The sequence below is a fragment of the Anser cygnoides genome, chromosome 1 (genome assembly GCF_040182565.1).
Source record: "Anser cygnoides isolate HZ-2024a breed goose chromosome 1, Taihu_goose_T2T_genome, whole genome shotgun sequence".
NCBI classification, from domain to species: Eukaryota; Metazoa; Chordata; class Aves; order Anseriformes; family Anatidae; genus Anser; species Anser cygnoides.
Window position 1 is genome coordinate 14,378,906 of NC_089873.1, and position 20,175 is coordinate 14,399,080.

Here is a 20,175-nt window from a genome sequence, read left to right on the forward strand (position 1 = left end):
CTACCTCTAAACCGAGTCTTTGTCGCTTCACTGAATGTAATGAATGCATTTTTGTGATCATCAATTTAAACAATAGCATGTTAATTAGTTTGTAATGCTTTAATAAGCCTTGAGATCATCAGAAAGTGTATTTGATATTAACGACTCTTAAAGAAAATAGAACGCTTTATCTTCCTTTTGCTTGTATAAAATAAAACTATTGAAATGACTGTTACTAATGGTAATTTTAAGTATGTGATGTAAATTGCTTGTTTTGAAATGATCCAACTCAGTCCTCTTATTTTATATTTTTTTTTAACAGGGTTTGTGGATGCACTTAGATGTTTGCAATGAGCACTGTGGCTGGCATGCCCCAGTGTTTTGGATACCAATGCATAGGACTCTGTAGTAATCGAATTTATCAGAAACGAACGTCATGAGCATAGTGATCCCATTGGGGGTTGACACAGCAGATACTTCTTATTTGGAAATGGCTGCAGGCTCAGAGTAAGTATGTTAACATAAAGAGTAAGTTTTCTGTTTTTAATTACCTATTTTCTCATGCTGAGGCTTTTTAATACAGTTGGAGAAGACTTATCAGTCTCTAGTTATACTGTGTTTGTAATAACTTAAAACAATAACTTCTAAGTCAATTTCTTTCTCTTTAAGGAGAGTAAAGGAGAAAAGGTAAACTGTTCTACAGATGCATGTTTTTCTTCCTTATCAGACTGAGAAATGCAGATGCTGCCTGATTCACTTTTCACATTTAAAATATTTTACTAGTTAAGTTTTCTTAACCTGTGTTTTAAAAATAAAAAAAAAAATCAACTTCACATGTTGGGGTGGGAAAATCTTCTGGTATGGTAAATTGCAGAAGAGCAGTAATAATTATAAGGGTGCCTTTATTTTTGAAAGTTAAAGGCCTGTCTTAATTGTCTAACGCTATGTTTTCACAAAGGTATTTTATATTGAAAATCAGTAGAAAATAATAGGGCAATTGCTCTTTCAATTAGCACAAAATTGGATAGCCATTTATGAAAGGTTGCAAAAAAATCCTTAATTCAAGAAGCTTTGCATGAGATAAGCATAGTGTTTTTTTAATTTTATGTTTTTCCTGCTGGCGCCTGAGTCTGCAGAGTATAGATGAATTAGATTTGAGGTGTCGTTGGGCTCTGAGTGGAGATTTTTCCTTTCGGGTGAACATCTTCCCACGTGTGTAGCATCTACCTGGCTCTTGAACGTTATGAGAGAAGAAATAATATTTTGATCAACATGAGAAGTAAAAGACCAAGATGTTGTTATTTCTACCTGTTTATATAGGACATCATCCCATTTAGCTCTGTGTACTTCAGAGCAGTATCTGGATTTTTTTTCCTGTTTCCTCTGTGGCTTTTGCGTTAGTAAAACGTGACAGATGAGTTGTGAAAAAGTGGGTGTCAAGACAGTAAAGGTGATGTTAAAGATCAAGAGAGTTTGTGTAAGCCACACTACGTTTTGTACACTTCCTTGCATAAACAGAGGGGGGGAAAAGAACAGTTCATTTCTTAGAGCAAAAACTGTTAAATACGTCATTTATATTAACTATTTGAGATGCTGTTACTCCTTACTTTCCTCTGAGTACAGGCAGTCTTTAGTAATAATTTAAGCCACTTACTTTTTCTGGTTAACACATGAATGTCTGTTTGCTTTAGATATTGAAGCAATGGTTTAGACTTATTTGTTTTATGGAGAGATTTTAAATAAACTTCACAAAGTGGTCCTTCATTTAACAGGTGCATTGAATAACCACTATCAATAAAAGTAGTGTGCATAAAATCTTTGCTTGAGAGTGTGTGCTAAGATAGTAACATTATTCAGTGTAAGATATCTTTTCTTGCAAATACTGAAGGAAATTTGTCACACGCTTAAGAACTCAAACAGCTTTTTAAAGGGATGTTTGTTTCCTGTGTTTTTTTTTTCAGTTGTATATGAGGTTATTTTACTAATCTAGGTTACTAGAACTCTTTATCTAAAGAAAACTAAAAATCCTTTATTTGAAACTTGGTTGCATTAAAGTCTTTAAAATTGCTTTGTTGATCTCTATTTCATAACCATGAACGCTGCTTTCCTTGGTACAGAAAATGATTTTAACTCTGTGTTAAATAATTCAGTGTGAATCATTCACAGCTCTTTCCATTATCTTTTCCTGTGGATTTTCATGTTTCGAGGAGGTCACAGTTCCCGAGGTTACTAACATTACTTGCAGACTCAGCAAGCCATGCTGAAATTAGGATAAATAAATATAGTTGTCAGTATAAACAAAGTAGTTCACTGTGTTATTTGCTTGATACTGTGGCATGGAGACCCAGTTAGGTGCTGCTTCTCTTCAGATGTTAGGTGACTGTTAGCAGTTAGATTCGTTAATATAATCTCCGAGAATATCATTGCTGAAAAATAGCTAGTTGCACGATTAATTTATCTAAAAGCCATGTCTGTATCTAAAAAAGTGTGACACAAAACTGTGTACTTAATAACTGCATAAGCAATTCAGGTAACCTTTTTTATCAGTGTTTATCTGCTTTAAGTGTACTTTTTATGTCTTCTTCCAAGGATATGTTGGGCATAGATAGTATTGATAGTGATTATAGATAGACCTTTGAGCAGGTTCTGGGGTTTTCCCAGGTGGGAGGAGTTGGACTTTCTTCACAGTGACTGACAGGTCTGATGTTGCTTCATCAGTTGCTGAAGCGTGAGCAAACACAAGAGTGAGGGGGAATGACAAACCTAATTACGTAGGAGAAGGAGCCCTGAAGGATAAAACACGCTTTAAACTAAGGGATTAGTGTGGTGGTTTCTTTAATGGTGGGTAGTTTATCTGTTACATACTTCTAACGAGGCCAGTAACTACTGGAGGGCCCCAGGGGTCAATACTGGGACCAGTCCAGTTTAAAATCTTCATTAATGATCTGTACACTGGGGTACGGTGCACCCTCAGTAAGCTTGCAGATAACACAGAACTGTGGGGAGGGGCTCATTCACCAGAGGGCTGTGCTGCCATCCAGAGGGACGTGGTGAGGAAGCACTTCTATGCTGTGTGGGTGACAGAGCACTGGCACGGGCTGCCCAGGGAGGCTGTGGGGTCTCCTCCTTGGAGACCTTCAGAAGCCACCTGGACGTGGTCCTGGGCAGCCTGCTCTGGGTGTCCCTGCTTGGGCAGGGGTTGGAACAGCCAGCCTCTAGCCTCACCGTTTGTGATTCTGTGTTACAGTATTTCACCACGTTGATTCAGTGCAGGTGTAAAATTTGTAAAAGACTGTCTAAAGATGAATACCAGTGACTTTTTAAGAGAATCCCTCTTATCATTAAAGACCTTTTAGTAGTATACAGAGCCAGCCGTTTTGGAAAGTTCAAAATGTGCTTCCTGATTTAAGAGATTGTTAGTGTAGCTCAGTGTATAAGGTACACCATCAATAGTACTATTCTACTTTTTTAATATCTGTATATGCTTTCTAGAGAAAAGGCCCATATAATGTATGAATGTACTCTGAACTCAAAACCCACTATGTATGGATCATTGTATCAAGCTCAATATCCAGGAGAAAAGGTTATGAATGTTACGGTATTAAATAAAAATCAATACAAACTTAACCCATTAGCTGGTGTTGAAACAGGGATTATTTTTTTCTGAAGTGTTATAGGAGAATGGATAGGTTGCTGATAAATGGTATCAGACCAGCCTGTACCTGTAGGGCCTGGTATAGGATGTTTAGGTAGCAGTTGGTGGTAGAGAAGTAGTGCTCAGTTTTCTGTTCTCTGGGTAGGTAAGGCCATCTGATGTGTTTGGCTAGGTGAAGTGTGTTGAAATAGAAAATGTTATCTGCTTTTCATACAAAATAAATTATATTCCTTTATCTGAGTTGACCTTCAGCCAGATAATGCTCAGGTGTGCTGGTACAGAGGAAAAGCAAACCCAGACTCTCTGATTAGACCGATCAAACCTGGTGTATGGCAGGCTGCTGTTGCTGAAGCATACTTGGAAGCAAGAAGTTTAATTTGGAGTTTTAAAGGTGCTTTTGGGAAGTAGTGTTAGCTAATCTTCCTAAGGTAAGCTTTACAGTATGACAATTTTAGTTTTAATGAGATTATTTTTCATTTGAATACCAAGAGTCTTACAGAAGAGGTTGAGGGCCCCAGATTCCAAGGACTAATTTAATTTTGGTAGTCAAAAACTACCACCTTTTCTGTAATTATCGCTCAGGCAGAAACAAAATGGTATTTGAGAGCAATGGGATGGGGGCAGGGGGACATTTTTAAAGAAAAAATTACCATTGGCTTAGAATGTTTTGTAGTTTATTCCCTTAATACAGGTGAGCTAGAAGCTTATAGGGACTGACTTTTTTTGTGAACTGACTTCATGTGTAGCCTATTTAATTTTTCACTAATGCCATCTGCTGGCAATGTGCAGAATATTTTTCAGTTTACATTGTACTGTTAAATATAACCTCTAGGAAATAACCCAGAACGTGAGAGTTTTCAACTGCAGCTGAAATTTGAGTGGTTCTTATAAGAAAACATAGTATCTTTGCTTTTTTAACTTGTTTTCAAGTTACAAGAATGTTTAAAGTCATTGCAAACTGGGAACGTGTGAGTATCTTTCCATTATAGGAACATAAGAGTATCTTTTTTTTTAATGGTCCTTTCTGTTGTGCTACTTCTGAGTATTTAGCATGGTTTTGAATTGCTGACCATAACACCTAAGAAATTGCACTTTAGCAAAATGTCATGGTCAGCATGTCATGGTAATACTTGTTTGTTTCAGAGCATATGTTTAGGATTTGGGTGTAACTCCAAGTATACCATGTTCTAAGAGGGTTTCGATGAAAACTGAAAATACCGTACCTTCTCCCCATAGTAAGGGTCCAGCTGTCTGAGGTAAGGCTGAAAAATGCGGCATGCTCAGAAGAGTGCCAAGCTTGGTATTTCAGTTTGGTACAGAGCTGGTTTAAGGTTAAAGAAACGAGCAAGGAAAATATCAGAGCCTTCTTTCAGATCTCAAGGCTTGCTTTCTTCCCGAAAACTTGCTTTTCGGGATGCCTGTAATAATGCCAGTGGAAAGATTGGGGGTGGTGGGTGTTTTTGGTGGTTTTTTTTTGTTTTTTTTTTTTGAAAGGAATGCAAGCATTTATTTAGGATATAACTGGAACTGAACTATCCAGGATGTATACTTGCAATCTTTAGCCTTGTATAGTAAGATTTTTTTCCTTCATCTGCTTTCCCTGTGTTGTCTTCTCCTGCATTTTTAATAGTCAGTGTAGAGAATAGGTTTCTCTGCAACCAAGCATGGTCTTCTAAATCAAGTACTTAGATGCTAGCTCCAAAGCTGTGTTCTGGGTTTTAGAAGTTGATCAGACATGTAAGTGGTAGAAAGATTGAGTCCTGAAGACTAGATTTTTGGGATAAGGAACAACAGTTTTAAAAAAATAATAATTGAAAATGGCATCTAATGCTTTATTTGGTTGTGCAATTAGGAATTTTACTAAGAGGTGTGCCCCCGAGTATTTGGATGGGGAAAAAAGCTTTACTGAAAGCTGATTCTGCTTATATGCTGCTTGTTAAACTTTTTTTTTTTTTAATGTGAAGGCTTAGTTGTCTTTGCTTCTCACCCAGTTTTCTCCCAGCCCATTTTTGTTTTTTCTTGCTCAGATGAATGTTGTGCCTTTTTGGTTTTAACCCTCCACTCTTGTGTTCTACAAGTATTAAAATAATTAGGGAAAATGGATTGTATTTATTTCTGCATTTCCTTTTTAGAAGCTTCAGCTTCCCACAAGAGTTATGCCTCTAAGTTTCTAAATTTTAAAGTGCTTCTCTTAAGTGGTTTGTAAACATCTAGTGTAGGTAGAAATACATTTTAAGGAGTAGGGTCTTTTGTCTAGCTTCATATTTTGCAAGAGTGCCTTTTAATTTTGTAGTCAGTTGATGAAATATGTATGACCTCCCTTTTTAGGACATATGTTTCCATTCTTGTACCTTTCATTGAATGCTCACTTAGTGAAGTAGTGGGTATTGAGGGCATGTAAAGATTGATTGATTTGCTTATTGGATGGATAGTTGGCTCTTGATTAATCGGCATTTGGACTGGCAAGATCCAAGAAGGATTAACTAGGTGACGTTAATGGTGTTGATAACTGCCCAAATGCAGATAAAGGCAAATCTGTGGGAAAGACAAAGCTTTTCCAACTAGTGTCCTTTTGATTATCTTTTTTTAATTGGGCTTGATGAACCCGTTTGCTTCCAGGATGTAATTCCAACAAACTCTGATAAAAGTACTTCCCAGCTGAGAAGCAGTGTAAGAAAAGAAATGAGAATTTTTCTGGGCTTGAGATAAATAAGGGCAAGTGACTTCAGAGTTGTTGGTTTTCCCCTCATGCTACTGTAATTACAAGCTCTGTTTCTTATCTGCTAGTACTTTGTGTGATCCGTACATCCCCCCACCTGGCATGGTGACTGTTAGAAACATGAGTATTTTTTAAAAGATTTTCCCCCCCCGAAATTCTGTGACTAATGTCTTCACCTGATGATAGCATTTTTAACTAGCGATTCTTTCTACACAGTAAGATCACAAAGGGAAAAGCTAATGAGAAGAAATTAGCTGCTAAAGATATTAGTGGGACACTTCCAGTTCTGTATGTTCTTCGCAGGAAGAAGAATTATATTCTTACAGACATGTTAGCAGAAAGTTTGAGTTGCTGGTGTCTTCTAAAATCAAGCTAGCTTCACTTCATGGCATATTAAAAAAGCTTACGTTTATATCTTGATGTCTGAGAAAAACACGTGAATTTCTGTTTTAACTTAGGATTCAGAATGACCAATTTTAAAACATCAGCTCAAGGAATTACTGAATCTTTGTGGGGAAAAAGATTTGATGCACAACAAAACTAAAATTAGAAAACTACCCACTTGGGCTCAATATGTGATGCTAGTCAAAAGCCATTTCAGTTTAAAAGATGCTGATACTTTGCCCTGCCTCTCAGTGTTTAAAAAATAATAATAATTAAAAAATGCAGCTAGGTAACTGCATTAATTTGAAGTTTGTACTGGTTTGATTGGATTCTGTGGTGCAGTGCAAAATCGACAAGTTAGTGACACGCGAGCTGAGAAAAGGTGCAATTTCTTGGATTCAAAAAGCTCTTCCTGTTTTAATATTCCTTTACCTTTCTCAACTTTTGCGTTGTGATTTAGTACATGTAAACCATAGTTCCTCTATTAGAGGTGACACTGCCTTTCTCTACCAAGGTTTATCTAGAAAATGGTTCACTTCTTTTTCTTTCAAGGTAAAAAATAAATCGATAAGTGCCTTTTTTTAGATTTGCCCTACTTAAGGTTTCTGTTTGTAGAAACAGTTCTCTGCCGCCGTGGGTGCTGGTTCATGAAGACGTTGAGAGTCATGTGCTGATGCTACCACTAGATGTCTCTGCAGAATTTCATAGTGTCAGTGCTAGTACTGGGGCTGTGTCCACAACGGGTTGCAGTTGTGTGTATTGTTGCCTCTGTCTTTTGTCTTAATTAAGCTGAAGTCCTTTCTTTAGCTTTTATTGCAACTCGATAGACCTGTGCATACTGACTGATGAGTTCCTGACAAAGTGTGTAACGTGTTTTTTTTATGTCCAGATTTGCAGGTTATGTGAAACGATTTAGCATGTACTCTTTTTTTTTTCTTTGAGTAAAGTTTTGTAGCTACAGAGGTGTAAGTTCTCTGTCGCTCTGGAAGCTTCCTTTTAGATGAAAGAAAAGTGATTTTTTTTTTTTCTTCTTTTAAATGGGCAGTTGTGGGGGCAAAAGTGGTTTTGGTGGTGATAGTTGTTGTATTCCTGAACCTTTTTGTATGCTTCTTTTTAACAGGAACAGCAGGTAATTACTTAGCAGTTGTGAAACAGTTATCGTAACTAACAAGTATATTGACATAACATTAATAAATTACATATATGCATTAGTATAACTATTTATTATTCTTCTGTTTTTGTTTTGCAGACCAGAATCTGTAGAAGCTAGCCCTGTGGTAGTTGAAAAATCGAACAGTTATCCGCACCAGTTGTATACCAGCAGCTCGCATTCACACAGTTACATTGGTTTGCCCTATGCAGTAAGTTTCATGCTAAGTGTGGTAAAATCTGATGTTCTTAAATAGGAAAAACTCCTGATTCATGCTTATAGTTTCGTATTTTACTGGGAGCTGGGTAAAAAGCCTAAAAATGGTTGATTAGAAAGCTGAATACAGAACATAGTGAATTTTATGTAAAACATAGTCAAGAAGGTTAAAAAAAACAACACACCAAGAATGAGCAATGACAGAAACAAGTTTAAACTTACTTTAAAAATGCACAGAACTTCAGAAACTTATAAAGTTAATTCTTATACTTTGGCTTAAATAATCATCAGAATGTCTGACACTTAAGAGCTGTAACTTACCTTTCAAAAAAAATCTAGGACCATAACTATGGTGCTCGGCCTCCTCCAACGCCTCCAGCTTCTCCTCCTCCGTCAGTGCTTATAAGCAAGAATGAAGTAGGCATATTTACCACTCCCAACTTTGATGAAACCTCCAGTGCTACTACCATCAGTACGTCAGAGGATGGAAGCTACGGAACTGATATTACCAGATGCATTTGTGGTTTTACACATGATGATGGATATATGATCTGTTGTGACAAATGCAGGTAATGAATATTAAATGTATTGAAAAAGTAAAAATGACTTAAAGCTGCATTGACAAGTTGAGTGCAATTAAATGGTGTTTTAACAGTCTTGATTCATAAGATAGAGGAAACTTCCATAATCAAAACAATGTTTGAAGGTTGAAGGCTTTTTAAAAGGCAGAGTAGTTTAAGAGTAACGAGTATTTCACACTTTATTCTAGTCTGTCTTAACTATTCATGTCAATTTGTTCATACCTTTACTTATGTATCGTTGCTCTAGTAAGGATATCTTCGCCTTTTCTTTCTAAAAAGGATATTTATTTTCTGCAAGTTATTTGTCATTATGGTGAAATAAAAATCTGAAGGTACCAAGTAATAAAAGTGTTTTGGGAAAGTATGTACATGTAAACCAAGTAACTTGCAGGAAGCAAAGTAATATGACATAAGCCTCTCAAATCACAGGCTTTTTTGTGTGTGCGATCTTTCTGATAAGAACTCTTCATCTTCAAAAGACTTGGTCTTTCGATAGTTATTGAAATTCTTAAAGCTAACAGATTCTTATTTGGGAAACCAGAGTTAAAATATTTAAACTTGTGTTCATGTTTTAGTATGATCAAGTAGCTACTTATATAAGCAGATGCTATTAAACAATTGCATTTTGGAAAATGGAGCTTTGAAATTTTTAGAGGTGGGACACTTAGCAGGAGAAGACAAATCTCATATTTCTGGAATTATTCAGTGTTAGCCTATACATTCTCATTCAATACATATAATGAGCTAATTGATGTTGCTGAATTTACTAGATTATATTTCTAAAATGATTGCTACAGCTAATTAAAATATTAATTCAGGTCTTACTCCTCTGGCTGCTTACATAACAAGCTTGTTCATTTTCAGTGGTCCTTGATTCTGGTAACCTTTTCTCTTAGTTTGAAATAGAGATGTTCCTTCAGCAGGGGAACTGTAGATTGTCACCGGTTAGGCAGTCTGCTAGCTTTGAAGAGGAGATTTTCTGTAAGGTGCTGGGTGAACTGTAAGAAATTCTCAAGTGATTTCTGTGTCCCATGTACTTCTAGCCTTCAGTCTAGCAAGCAGCCTTTCTTCCTTGACTGTGGGAAGCAGTTAAAGCTCTTCCTGGGTTGTACAACAGTCGTGCCAGTCTTGTGACTTCTGCTCCTACACAGGACTTTGCAGTCAAGCAAAGGAATATGTGGTGTGGGTGTCATGTTGGCATGCAGTGGCTTTGCAGAAATGCTTCAGGAATATATATATATAGAGAGAGAGAGAGAAAACGAATTCCCTTTTCATATTAAAATAAAAATTCCTACCAAAAAAAAAATGGCTAAGGAAGCAGAGGCATTGGGAGGCAGCCTGAAGATTGGAATTGCAGAGTGATCAGCAGAATAGGAAGTCAGAAGGCTAGCAGAGGGCTGATGAAGATAGTAATTCAGTAAGTAGTTTTAGGTAGTGTTTAATCTGAGTCAAGATCATGACAGGAGGGGAAATATATATATATATATATATTTATATATATATAAAAAAAAAGTGTGTGTGTATTTACACACACAGAGTCTGTAAAGTCATACGTAAAATAACCAAAAGGTGGGGTGTTTTTTTTGTAGTGTCTGGCAGCACATTGACTGCATGGGAATTGACCGGCAGCATATTCCTGACATATATCTGTGTGAACGTTGTCAACCAAGGTGAGTAGTTCAGATAATTTTGAACTCTAAAACAACTAGAACGAGTAGAGAATATTTCAAAACAAAACAAAGTAGTCCTGGAACAACCAACAGTTAAAAATGCAGACCATGTGACATAATCTTGAGAATTTTAGATGAAGAAGCTATGTTTCTGATGCAGATGACCTTACCAGTCTGCATTCTCTTGTTCAGTTGTCATTGTTTTACCTCACTAGATGATAGGGTTAAGCAATTGAAACACTTACTGTCATAGCAATGAGTCGTGGATCCTTTCTCAGGCTGGACAATATACAGACAATTCATTCTCTTTTGTTTCACGGCTATCAGATGTGGAGAACCCGTAACAGCAGTGCTTCCAGATCAACTGCTCCACCAGTATTTCTCATCTTTCATTTTTATGGCCCCATTCCAGTATGCTACAGTGTTCACCTCCAAGGACTTCTTGCTCTGGAATGGGTATTTTTATGCTCCCTCTCAAACCTGAAGTCCTATGACATGACAAGGAGGGTATTTAGTTCCATGTAGTAGGTGGATTATACCTGCCTTTAATAATAATTGTTCTGGGATACAGAGCATAAAATGCTGTCGGTTAGTTATGTTGCACATTGTCAGTTAAACAATGAATAAAAGACGTGTGTTCAGAAAACATTTAATTACAAATAAATTATATTTTTCTTCTGGGAAATTGCTTGAACCATACTGTCTTAGGATCTTTGTTATTATATTGTGATGATTGTTTTATGGAATCTGCAGAAGAATGGTTTAATGCCTGTTCAGTTGTAATCCATGGGCCAACTGTCAGTCTTTCTTCTGAGCTACCTATATTTTTACTATGTTTTGAAGTGATTTGAATACCCACACGTGCCTTGTATTACAGTGAAGTTCTGTTTAAATACTTGGATATATTAACGTGTAAGTGTGAAACTTATTTTTTTTAATTTCAGGAATTTGGATAAAGAAAGGGCAGTGCTGTTACAGCAAAGGAAAAGGGAAAATATGTCAGGTGGGTAAAGCTTTTAAAAGATTTTTTCTTCAGTAAAGGTTATAAAATAAATTATCAACTGCATAGATGTAAGGACATATACACAGTTCTTTGTAATTTTGATAGCCTTCAGCATATAAAGTTCAGTAAATCAATACCTGCTGCGTGACTATTGTTAATAAGAGCTTTATATCAGAATAGTTGAAGTTCCAAGTCTTTTCTTAAAAGATGTCACCACCAGTTTAATTGTTGGGGAATAATTCATTCTGAACATTGTTAAAGTTTCTTAAGAATGAATGTAGCTTTTACAGTAACAAGAATACTTTGAGTAAGCTACTAAAGATAGATGGGAAAGTTTGAGACTACTTCTGGGATGAGAGGGTTGCTAAGTCCACTTTCTTTTGCGGAAAAAATGACTTCATGTTTCTGTCACTTCTTCCTTGACAGTGTAGATAGACTACTTCTATCCTAATACTATCATCTTAAAACTATTCCATTACTGGTGATACTGCTGTCTCTGATGAAGAACTACATAATTAAATGAGCTTTAAAACAATGTAACACAGTTTTGAGGGGTAGTCCTAACTCTAATTTGTTGGTTCTAGATTTGTGTATGTACATTGGTATTTTTGTCAACCACAAAAATTAATAACAACTCTTTGATAACCTAATGAAGCAAGAAGCTTTTTAGTCTTTATATTTTATGAGATGAGCTCTACTACCATTTACAGAATGTCAAAGCTCAACTGACATTAATTTGTCAGGAGTTCTGTCAAGCCATTGTCAAAATGTGTCATGGGTTTTGTTAACAGGTGATAACTTTAAAGCTCTGTTGCAAAAGTCATAACATAGAAGACCGTCTAGAACTTAACATGTTTTACTTTCAAATTCTGTCTCTGAAGTGCTGGGGGTTTGTGCAAGCTGCTTTAGTCAATTAGACATTAACGACTTATTTAGAACACCATAATAATTTCTGTTTTTGTCTGCTTTCATTTTAACAAAACCAAACCTACTTCATAAAGTTTTGGTTGACCTGCTAGATGAATTTAGAATTCAAAAATAATTTTTGCTGATTCCAATAAATATACTTGTTCTATTATGTTATAACTCATTAAGTGGAATGATATTTTGAGGCTAAATTTGAATTTACATACAGTACACAGAAAGTCAGTGTTCTGAGCTATTTAAGTCATCTCTTAGGATTTGTAGTCATGCTATTTGATCATTTACTATAAACTTAAGGAAAGAAAAGTAGCCAAAATTTTACATAGAAGCTGAAGAGAGAGAACCTTCTTAGTGTTCAGCTTAATCCTTAATTTTGAGTAGTCTTTTAAATCTGCTCTGTGTAGTCAATAGGAAAAGAAATGACAAATGGTAAACCTTAAGTATGAAAACAGTTTTAAAAAAACAAACAACTATCCAGTTTAAGCTGTGACTTAGTGCACTGTTGATTAAGTACTAAAAGTCACAGTAATTAGAAATTAACATGTTCTCATGTTAACATGCTCTCTGGTTAATTTTCATTCAGCTAATACACTTGCTTGGCTAAATGCACTTTTTGTGTGTTGGTTGATGTGACGTGGTTCAGTCAGGCTTACAGTAATTCTAGGTATGTTCATATGCCATGAGACACTAGTAAAAACAGGCAGTTTCAATAGATGGTGTCAAGCAGAAAGAGCAAAAAAAGGCTTTGATTCCAATGGACCTGTTAATTACAGTAACATTCAGTTACTGTTAATTCAGTAACATTCTGGTGCTTTCAATTTTTTTTATTTTTTTTGGTATTAAATTTCAGGTTTTTAGAGGCAAGATAGCCTGATCTGTGTTCTCTGACTAAATCTGTATACAGAGGTTCAGAGGCTTATATATAATAGGGCTTTTCATTTAGATGTGAGAATACTTTACCGTGTAATGGTTTTCATTTTAAAAAGACTTGTGAAGTGTTGCTGCTATTAGCCGCATTGCATCCGGAGCTAAAAAGTGGGCAGCAAGTAATAGATCAGTTGTTTTACCTCAAGAAAAGAGCCTTTAGGGAAATGTGTCCCATGATGTGAAAGTGGGCGAGTGTCTTGTGTGCATAACCACATGGATTTTCTTCCTTGCAACATTCCTAGTCTATTGTTCTGGGGCCCGCGATTGTATAATGTTGCTCTCTGTGGATTAGGTTGCTTGCTATGGTTCAGTGCGCTACCTTCGTTAAGCACCTAAATTTTTCAAGGATGATTTTATTTAAAGATACAGTAGCCAGATGTGTTACTTGTTCAAGGATGTTGCTCCAAGTGGTCTGGTCTTGAAATAGGTGCTGATGCAACCATTTGCTGCTTACCGAGAAGAAAGTCTGGGCTTGTAATTTTTTGTGAAACTTTTGGAAACTTTGTACCTTGCCTTCCAAGATGCAAAACCTTCGCTTAGTGTGCTTTGCTAAGGCTCTTCAAAGTGAAAGCAGGTTATGTAGGTTAGGAAGGAGTGTTTCAAAACAACTCGGTGTAATTATATGTTTGATTGAGGTAATTACTCTTTTACAGTAAGCTAGAGCACAGTGTAGATAGACAACAATATTGAAATGGTGTTTCCCTGAGGAAGATGGTGTTCTGTGGGGGCTTTCAGGTTGGTTTTTTTTTTTTGGTTGGTTGGTTTTACCTGTGACATGATGTGTAATGATGCTGTAGGCAATAGTGTATGGAATATAACATTGATGATTTTAAGGGAGATGATTCTTTGGGTTTTCATTTCTCAATTGTTGATTGTTCGGCTGTTCGTTAAAATTAGTTTTTGATTAGACATTTCTTCGTGTTTTTTAGTGATAGTTCATAAAATAGTCCCAGTAGAGATGCAGACAAATTAAGATCACCTATATATATAATACGTGCATAAATATCCCCACATCAACTTAAGATAGGTAAAGTATAGCTTTGTCTAACAAGCTTAGAAAGAAGAACCAAGATAGTAAAACTGGATTGTTTACTGTTCACAGAGGAATCCTGTTTAAGGAATGCTGTGAGCAAGAAAAATCCAGACTAACCAGTAGCTGGATCTCTTTATTTAGAGAAGTTTTCAAGAATAGATAGTACTGTTGAGTGCACTGATAAAGGCAACGTCCTTTTGAGCTCAGAAGGAATGTTTTCTCTGCTCTCATCGTAAGTATTCGTAAAGCCTTCCCCTGTGTGGTTTCAAAAAGTCACGCTTAGTGTGAAATGCTCTGAAGGCAGAATATTTGGAGAAGCTGCTAAAATGTGAGAAGCCTGTACTAAGCATACATGAAGAGCAGTCTCCTATCTATTTGTACCATCTCTCTTCAAATCCTCCCCACACTTGACAGCCTTTCATCTTGACAGAACTAGGGTAATCCTGTTTCAGGTCAGGAAATGTATTTGTCTGACATAAATGCTGATGTATGCTAAACTTCAGACTTTGGCTTTAGGTCTTCGTGTCACAACAGAAAACAAAAATAACAGTTTGTGTATGATCTTGTTTTAACAAGGGAAATAGACTTCCACTTTTCTCTTCCTTGGGAGTAGCAGAGTGTTATCTTTAGGGGATTTTTTTTTTTGAGCAACATTGACATATTTGCCCTGAAAAAGGAACTTGACACTAAAAATTTCAGCTGAAGTAGTTGATTACAACTTGCACATGACTGATTAATAGGCTTTCAAAAGAAATGCTGGACAGTCATTAATTTTAATCCTCTCTAGAATATCGTCATCAGAGAATCCCAAAGCTGTATTACAAGTAAAGGCCTTATGTAGGTGATGAGTTGACTAGTAATTCTTTTTTTTTTTTTTACCATTTTTGATTTTGATTCTACTTTTGCTTATAATGGAATGCTATAAAATAATTCCATTTAAAAAAATGAGTTAGTCTGGTATCTTTTTCTTACCTGGCATTGCAAACATCTGCTAATTACTAGCTTTTCACAGATCATTCATTTTCATGCTGTTAAAACTGTTGGTGAATTTTGTGTATGAGTTATTGAAACATTTGGCAGTATACATTTTGGGCTTTCAAAGGCAGGCGTAGAGTAGCTAGTGAATGTTCTTTCTATGTTATGTCATTGCTTACAAAATGTTCTTTCTTTTAAAGATGGGGATACCAGCGCAACAGAGAGTGGTGACGAGGTTCCTGTGGAACTATATACTGCTTTTCAACATACACCAACCACAATTACGTTAACTGCTACAAGAGTTACAAAGGTCAATGATAAGAAAAGGAAAAAAAGTGGGGAGAAAGAGCAGAACATAGCAAAATGTAAAAAAGTAAGTGAATGTAGTTTCTGTTTTTCTGTTACAAATTATAGCTGTGTGACGTCTCTTACCAAGAGACACTGGTTTTAAAATCCAGGTTATGGTTACTAGTATTTTACTACCTGGGTTTAGATTAAAATGTAATATTCTGTTGCAGTACATGGTACCATCTTCCTGCCTTTTTCCACTCTCATAAAATAAGATGTAGTAGCCGTGACAGATCAATTTTATAATTGAGATAAAATTTGTAAGGAGGAATTATATTTTGCCAAACTGCTTAATACAGGTAGAGGTGAGTCAAAGCAGGCTTCGGATAACCAAAGAAGAATTGTCTCTTCAGTTGTGGTTTAAGTTCAGAAGTGGTTATAGAATCACAGAATGGTTTGGATTTGAAGGACCCTAAAGATTGTCTAGTTCCAGCCCCATGCTGTGGGCAGAGATACCTCCCACCAGACCAGCTTGCCCAAAGTCCCATCCAATCTGGCCTCAAGCACTCCCAGGGATAGGGCATCCACAGCTTCTCTGGGCAACCTGTGCCAGTTGGGTTGCTGCCCTATGTCCTGATATGATTTTACGTTTATTTATTTGAGTTGAAATTGTATGAAAGTGTGCTGTCAGAAAGTTAGCTACTAAAATAATTTGGTGAAGAGGGTGTTGTGATAATACTGTCTGGTTGTGAGCAACATACTTTCTATGTTAAGAAATGAAGTATGTGGGATTTCCTAAACTAATGAGTTGCTTTCTGTGATTAAGTTTCACTGGCTTGAATGAGAATTTTGTCCTTTAAATGTAGGAGTGAGAAATAATATTTCCAAAAGATACCAGTAACTAAGTAAATATTGCCTTTTGAATGAAAGGTTCTGAATATAAATTTTACTACATTGTATTCTACTGGTTTTTGTCTTCTACCATAACATAACTTAAAGAATGAGATTTCAGAATGCAAGTGAATTTCACAGGTTCTCTGTCACCTGCTTCCCCCCTACCCTCTTTCGATAATTACTGCAGTAAAGGATATGGGCTATTCACAGACTTAACCTGCTAAGTAAAGGGTGTTCCCTAAGTAACTGTTGAGTTACTCCTTGTTGCATTCTGAAATTCTAGAGTCATGTTGTAATGTGGGAGAAAGGCAGGGGTACATGGACTACTAGCACTGAAATCCAATGTGCACTTAGTTTGAAATGCTGATTTTATTTTTTTAATATATTTTGTGGGATAACCCACTGCCTTGAGATTTGAGTAGCTTGTCTGTTTTCTTCTTGCGTGTTGAGAATGGTCCACTAAAGAGGAGGTAATTGTTAATAGGTTTTGAATTGCGTAAGAGATTCTGTATTTCCTCCTAAAAAATAAACATAATTTTGTTTCAGGCATTTCGAGAAGGATCCAGGAAATCTTCAAGAGTAAAGGTAGTGTGATTCAGTGCTTTGTTTTTGTTATACATCTTAATTGTATGTTACTGAATGCATAGTCCCAAATACACTGATGCTTCATATTAAAGTACTAAAATACTCTTAATAATGAATTATGTAGTTATCATAATAATTTTATAGGTATAAAAAGCATGTTTTTGTTCTGCAAAGTTAACCAAAATAGCATAATGTGAACTTTTTTTCTTAAGAATACTTGATACTCAAGAGCCAGTGGAGGAATTGGGGCACTTCTGTGCTATGCAAGGGAACAAAGTTCCCACATGCTTCATCTGAGCTTAGTAACTCCAACTTATCAATAACTGTAAGCAGCAAAAGAATGAAGCGACTGTGTTGCACTTGAGAGCTAAGCTAGCATTTCTGCTTTGTCATACACAGATGTATTCATCTGGTGGGACTCTGTTTGCTAGTGCTGGCATAGTCTCTGTAATGATCAAATGCTGGCATCGTGTAAGGAATGGTGTTGGGATGTCTGCATTCTAAGACTGAAATGTTATAGCAGTCTTCAAATTTTCTGTGGGAGAGATATATTCATGGTGTGAAAGCTAGATAGTTCCCATAGTTTATTCATGCTTGAAATAAATACAAGTAGGACACAACTTAGGCTTAAGATGTACCAGATATGACTGGGACTTGCAAGTATGAAGACAAAATAAGGAAATCAGAGAATAAAATCTCAATTTTGTCTTTATGAATTTGGTGTTTGTGTGGTTCTGTTTCTTTTTTTAAACTGCATCACTTTGTTACACTGTTTGTATGTATGGTTCCCTCAATGCACAAAATAAATGTTATTAGTAACAGGTAAATTAAAGTACTGAACTACTTGCTGTTTTATGAATGTTTAATAGTGTCTCTGCTCAGGTGGATAGAAAAGGGAGCGTTGGCTGCTGCTGTCCATAAGGAGCACTGGTTGGCTGCAGCCTGGCTGCTGTTTGTGAGGTCTGGAGGTACAATGGTACTTTCTTTGAAAGTGAAAGGACCCGAAGCACTGCAGAAGAAAATTGTTTAGTGAGGAACAGGCAAGGGGAGAAAAATGCTGTGTGCAAAGCCTGTAATGTTTGAGTTTGCAGCCTTTGCACCTTATTGTAGTAGAAGGATTCGTAAAGCTTTATAAGATGTGAAGCAGGAAAATGTAGCATAGCCCTTGAAGTTGAAAGTGGTATATCAAATCTGTGTGTAATTGAATGGAAGCTGGAGTTCTTTATATTTGTATATGTTCATAAAGTTGAGTAGAAAGGGAGATTTGACCTCCAATTCCTGCACTGTTAGATTCCTGATGCAGGGCAGTTTTGGGAGGAGACAATGTCAGTCTCCATCCTCATCCTGCTAAAAGCCAGAATCCCTGTTGAAAAGGAGTGTATTCCTGAACATTGGTCAATGTTTATGAGATGATGCTGTTTATAAAAGGACAAATGTAATGCTATTGAATTCAGTGGAGTGCTCTTAAATAATACAGAAATTTAAACTGTACTTCCCATAGAGTGAACTTTCCCTTCCTGTAGCAGAGGGAAAAGTGCATGCAAAGTATTGTTATGACAGAACTCAATTATCATAGTTGTTATACATAAATTTAAATCAATGGCATACTCTTGCCTTTTATTTTGTAGCATGTTGTAGACATATTCTGAGTTTCTAGCTTACTAGTGGGAACCTTTCTTTCAATTAATAAATAAGTAAAATCTTAACCTTATAATAACTAGTTGCTTACTCTAATTTATAGGGCTCGGCTCCAGAGATTGATCCTGCTGACAGTTCGAACTTTGGATGGGAAACTAAAATCAAGGCATGGATGGATCGTTATGAAGAAGCAAATAACAACCAGTACAGTGAGGGTGTTCAGAGGGAGGCACAAAAAATAGCTCTGAGATTAGGCAATGGAAATGACAAAAAAGAAGTCAGCACCAGCAATCTGATTTTCAAACCTCCAGTAGAGGTAAGGAGCTGTGCCACATTGTGTCATTGTTTGTTGTGTGTTTATACCATGACAAAGATAACCATTTAGATGCCTTAAAAATAAACAAGTAAATAAGTTCACATTCATTTCCTCTATCTTGTCTCACCAGATCTAAGCATCAGAGTTACAACAGCTTTTTCAGAGTTTCTAATTGATATTCATACATGCTATATCGCTCCTGATTATAATCAAACTTACGTACCAATTTTCATAAAATAGTTAAAATGCTATACTAAGCCTGAAACCTGAATTGTCCTTTAAAATGTTTGCTGTGGAGGGAATAACACAGTAAACTTCCTTGTTACCGTTTGTCTGATGTGTAAGGAATATCAGGAATGGTTAGAGTAGAAAGAAGCATCAAAATTTGATATTTTTTCTACTATGTGTATCAACATGTTAATTGCATGTGTTTTTTTGAGATGTGGTAAGTCTGTTCTGGATTTTTAGATATTCAGATAGAATAGAATTTCATTTTCATCATGAAGGATGTTGCTGATGGTAGGTGGTATCCCAGTACTGATGTTTGACTCTGTACTCTTGTGATCCTGTAATTTCTAGTTTATGAAGAAATTGTGCAATGTCTTTCTGTCTTTGACATCAGTTAATGATGAGCTTAAAATCAGAGCCATATAACAGACCTTAGCATTTTGTAGCAGAAATCTCAAGGAGTAGTTACTGTAGCAGATTAATAGAAGCATCTTTGCTTCTTTTCCTCAAAGACCATCATGGCATATGGGACAGCCTCCTTAGAGGAATATCCCTGCTTACAGAGCCTTTTGCCTACATAGAGGCTACTTCCTTTTTGATTGACGGTGACAGTTTTGAGAGTTCACTAATTGTCAGGGTATGTATTGGTTTTTAATTAAAAGACATCCTTCCATCTAAAGATACGGAAATGAGAAATTTGCAAACTTTCTCAGGTTTCTTTTTTATTATTTTGATATTTTCCTGTTCTGTTTTTTCCTTGAATGAATCATGGATGTCCTTGTATGTTTGCATGTTCTGTTTTGTTTGAAGGAATTGAAGCCTTTTGAAAGCATTATGCAAATGAATGCAGCAGTCAACGTGTGCTGACAGTTAAATGTACTGTGGGATGTAATACTTGAATTGTGAGAACATCTGTATGCTGTGATTTAGCTGTACTAGGAATGCAGGGCTAAGGCATTTTTTGAATCTAAGTTTGTAACTAGTTGCATTGGCATGGGAACAGGGCGGTT

The 20,175-nt window shown here is 36.2% G+C and overlaps 1 protein-coding gene across 8 annotated transcripts in view; it reads left to right on the forward strand.

Annotated features, from left to right (window-relative positions):
- The window catches only part of KMT2E (lysine methyltransferase 2E (inactive)), a 67,466-nt gene that overhangs the window by 17,822 nt on the left and 29,469 nt on the right, over nucleotides 1–20,175 (forward strand). For 7 of the 8 annotated variants that reach the window (XM_048068448.2, XM_048068447.2, XM_066987455.1 and 4 more), the window contains 8 exons: nucleotides 302–486; nucleotides 7,987–8,098; nucleotides 8,443–8,672; nucleotides 10,274–10,354; nucleotides 11,299–11,357; nucleotides 15,417–15,589; nucleotides 16,945–16,983; nucleotides 18,725–18,937. In XM_048068448.2, coding sequence (XP_047924405.2) covers nucleotides 416–486; nucleotides 7,987–8,098; nucleotides 8,443–8,672; nucleotides 10,274–10,354; nucleotides 11,299–11,357; nucleotides 15,417–15,589; nucleotides 16,945–16,983; nucleotides 18,725–18,937 — 978 coding nt within the window. In that variant the 5' untranslated portion in view covers nucleotides 302–415. The other variant, XM_048068455.2, reaches the window with a different exon arrangement.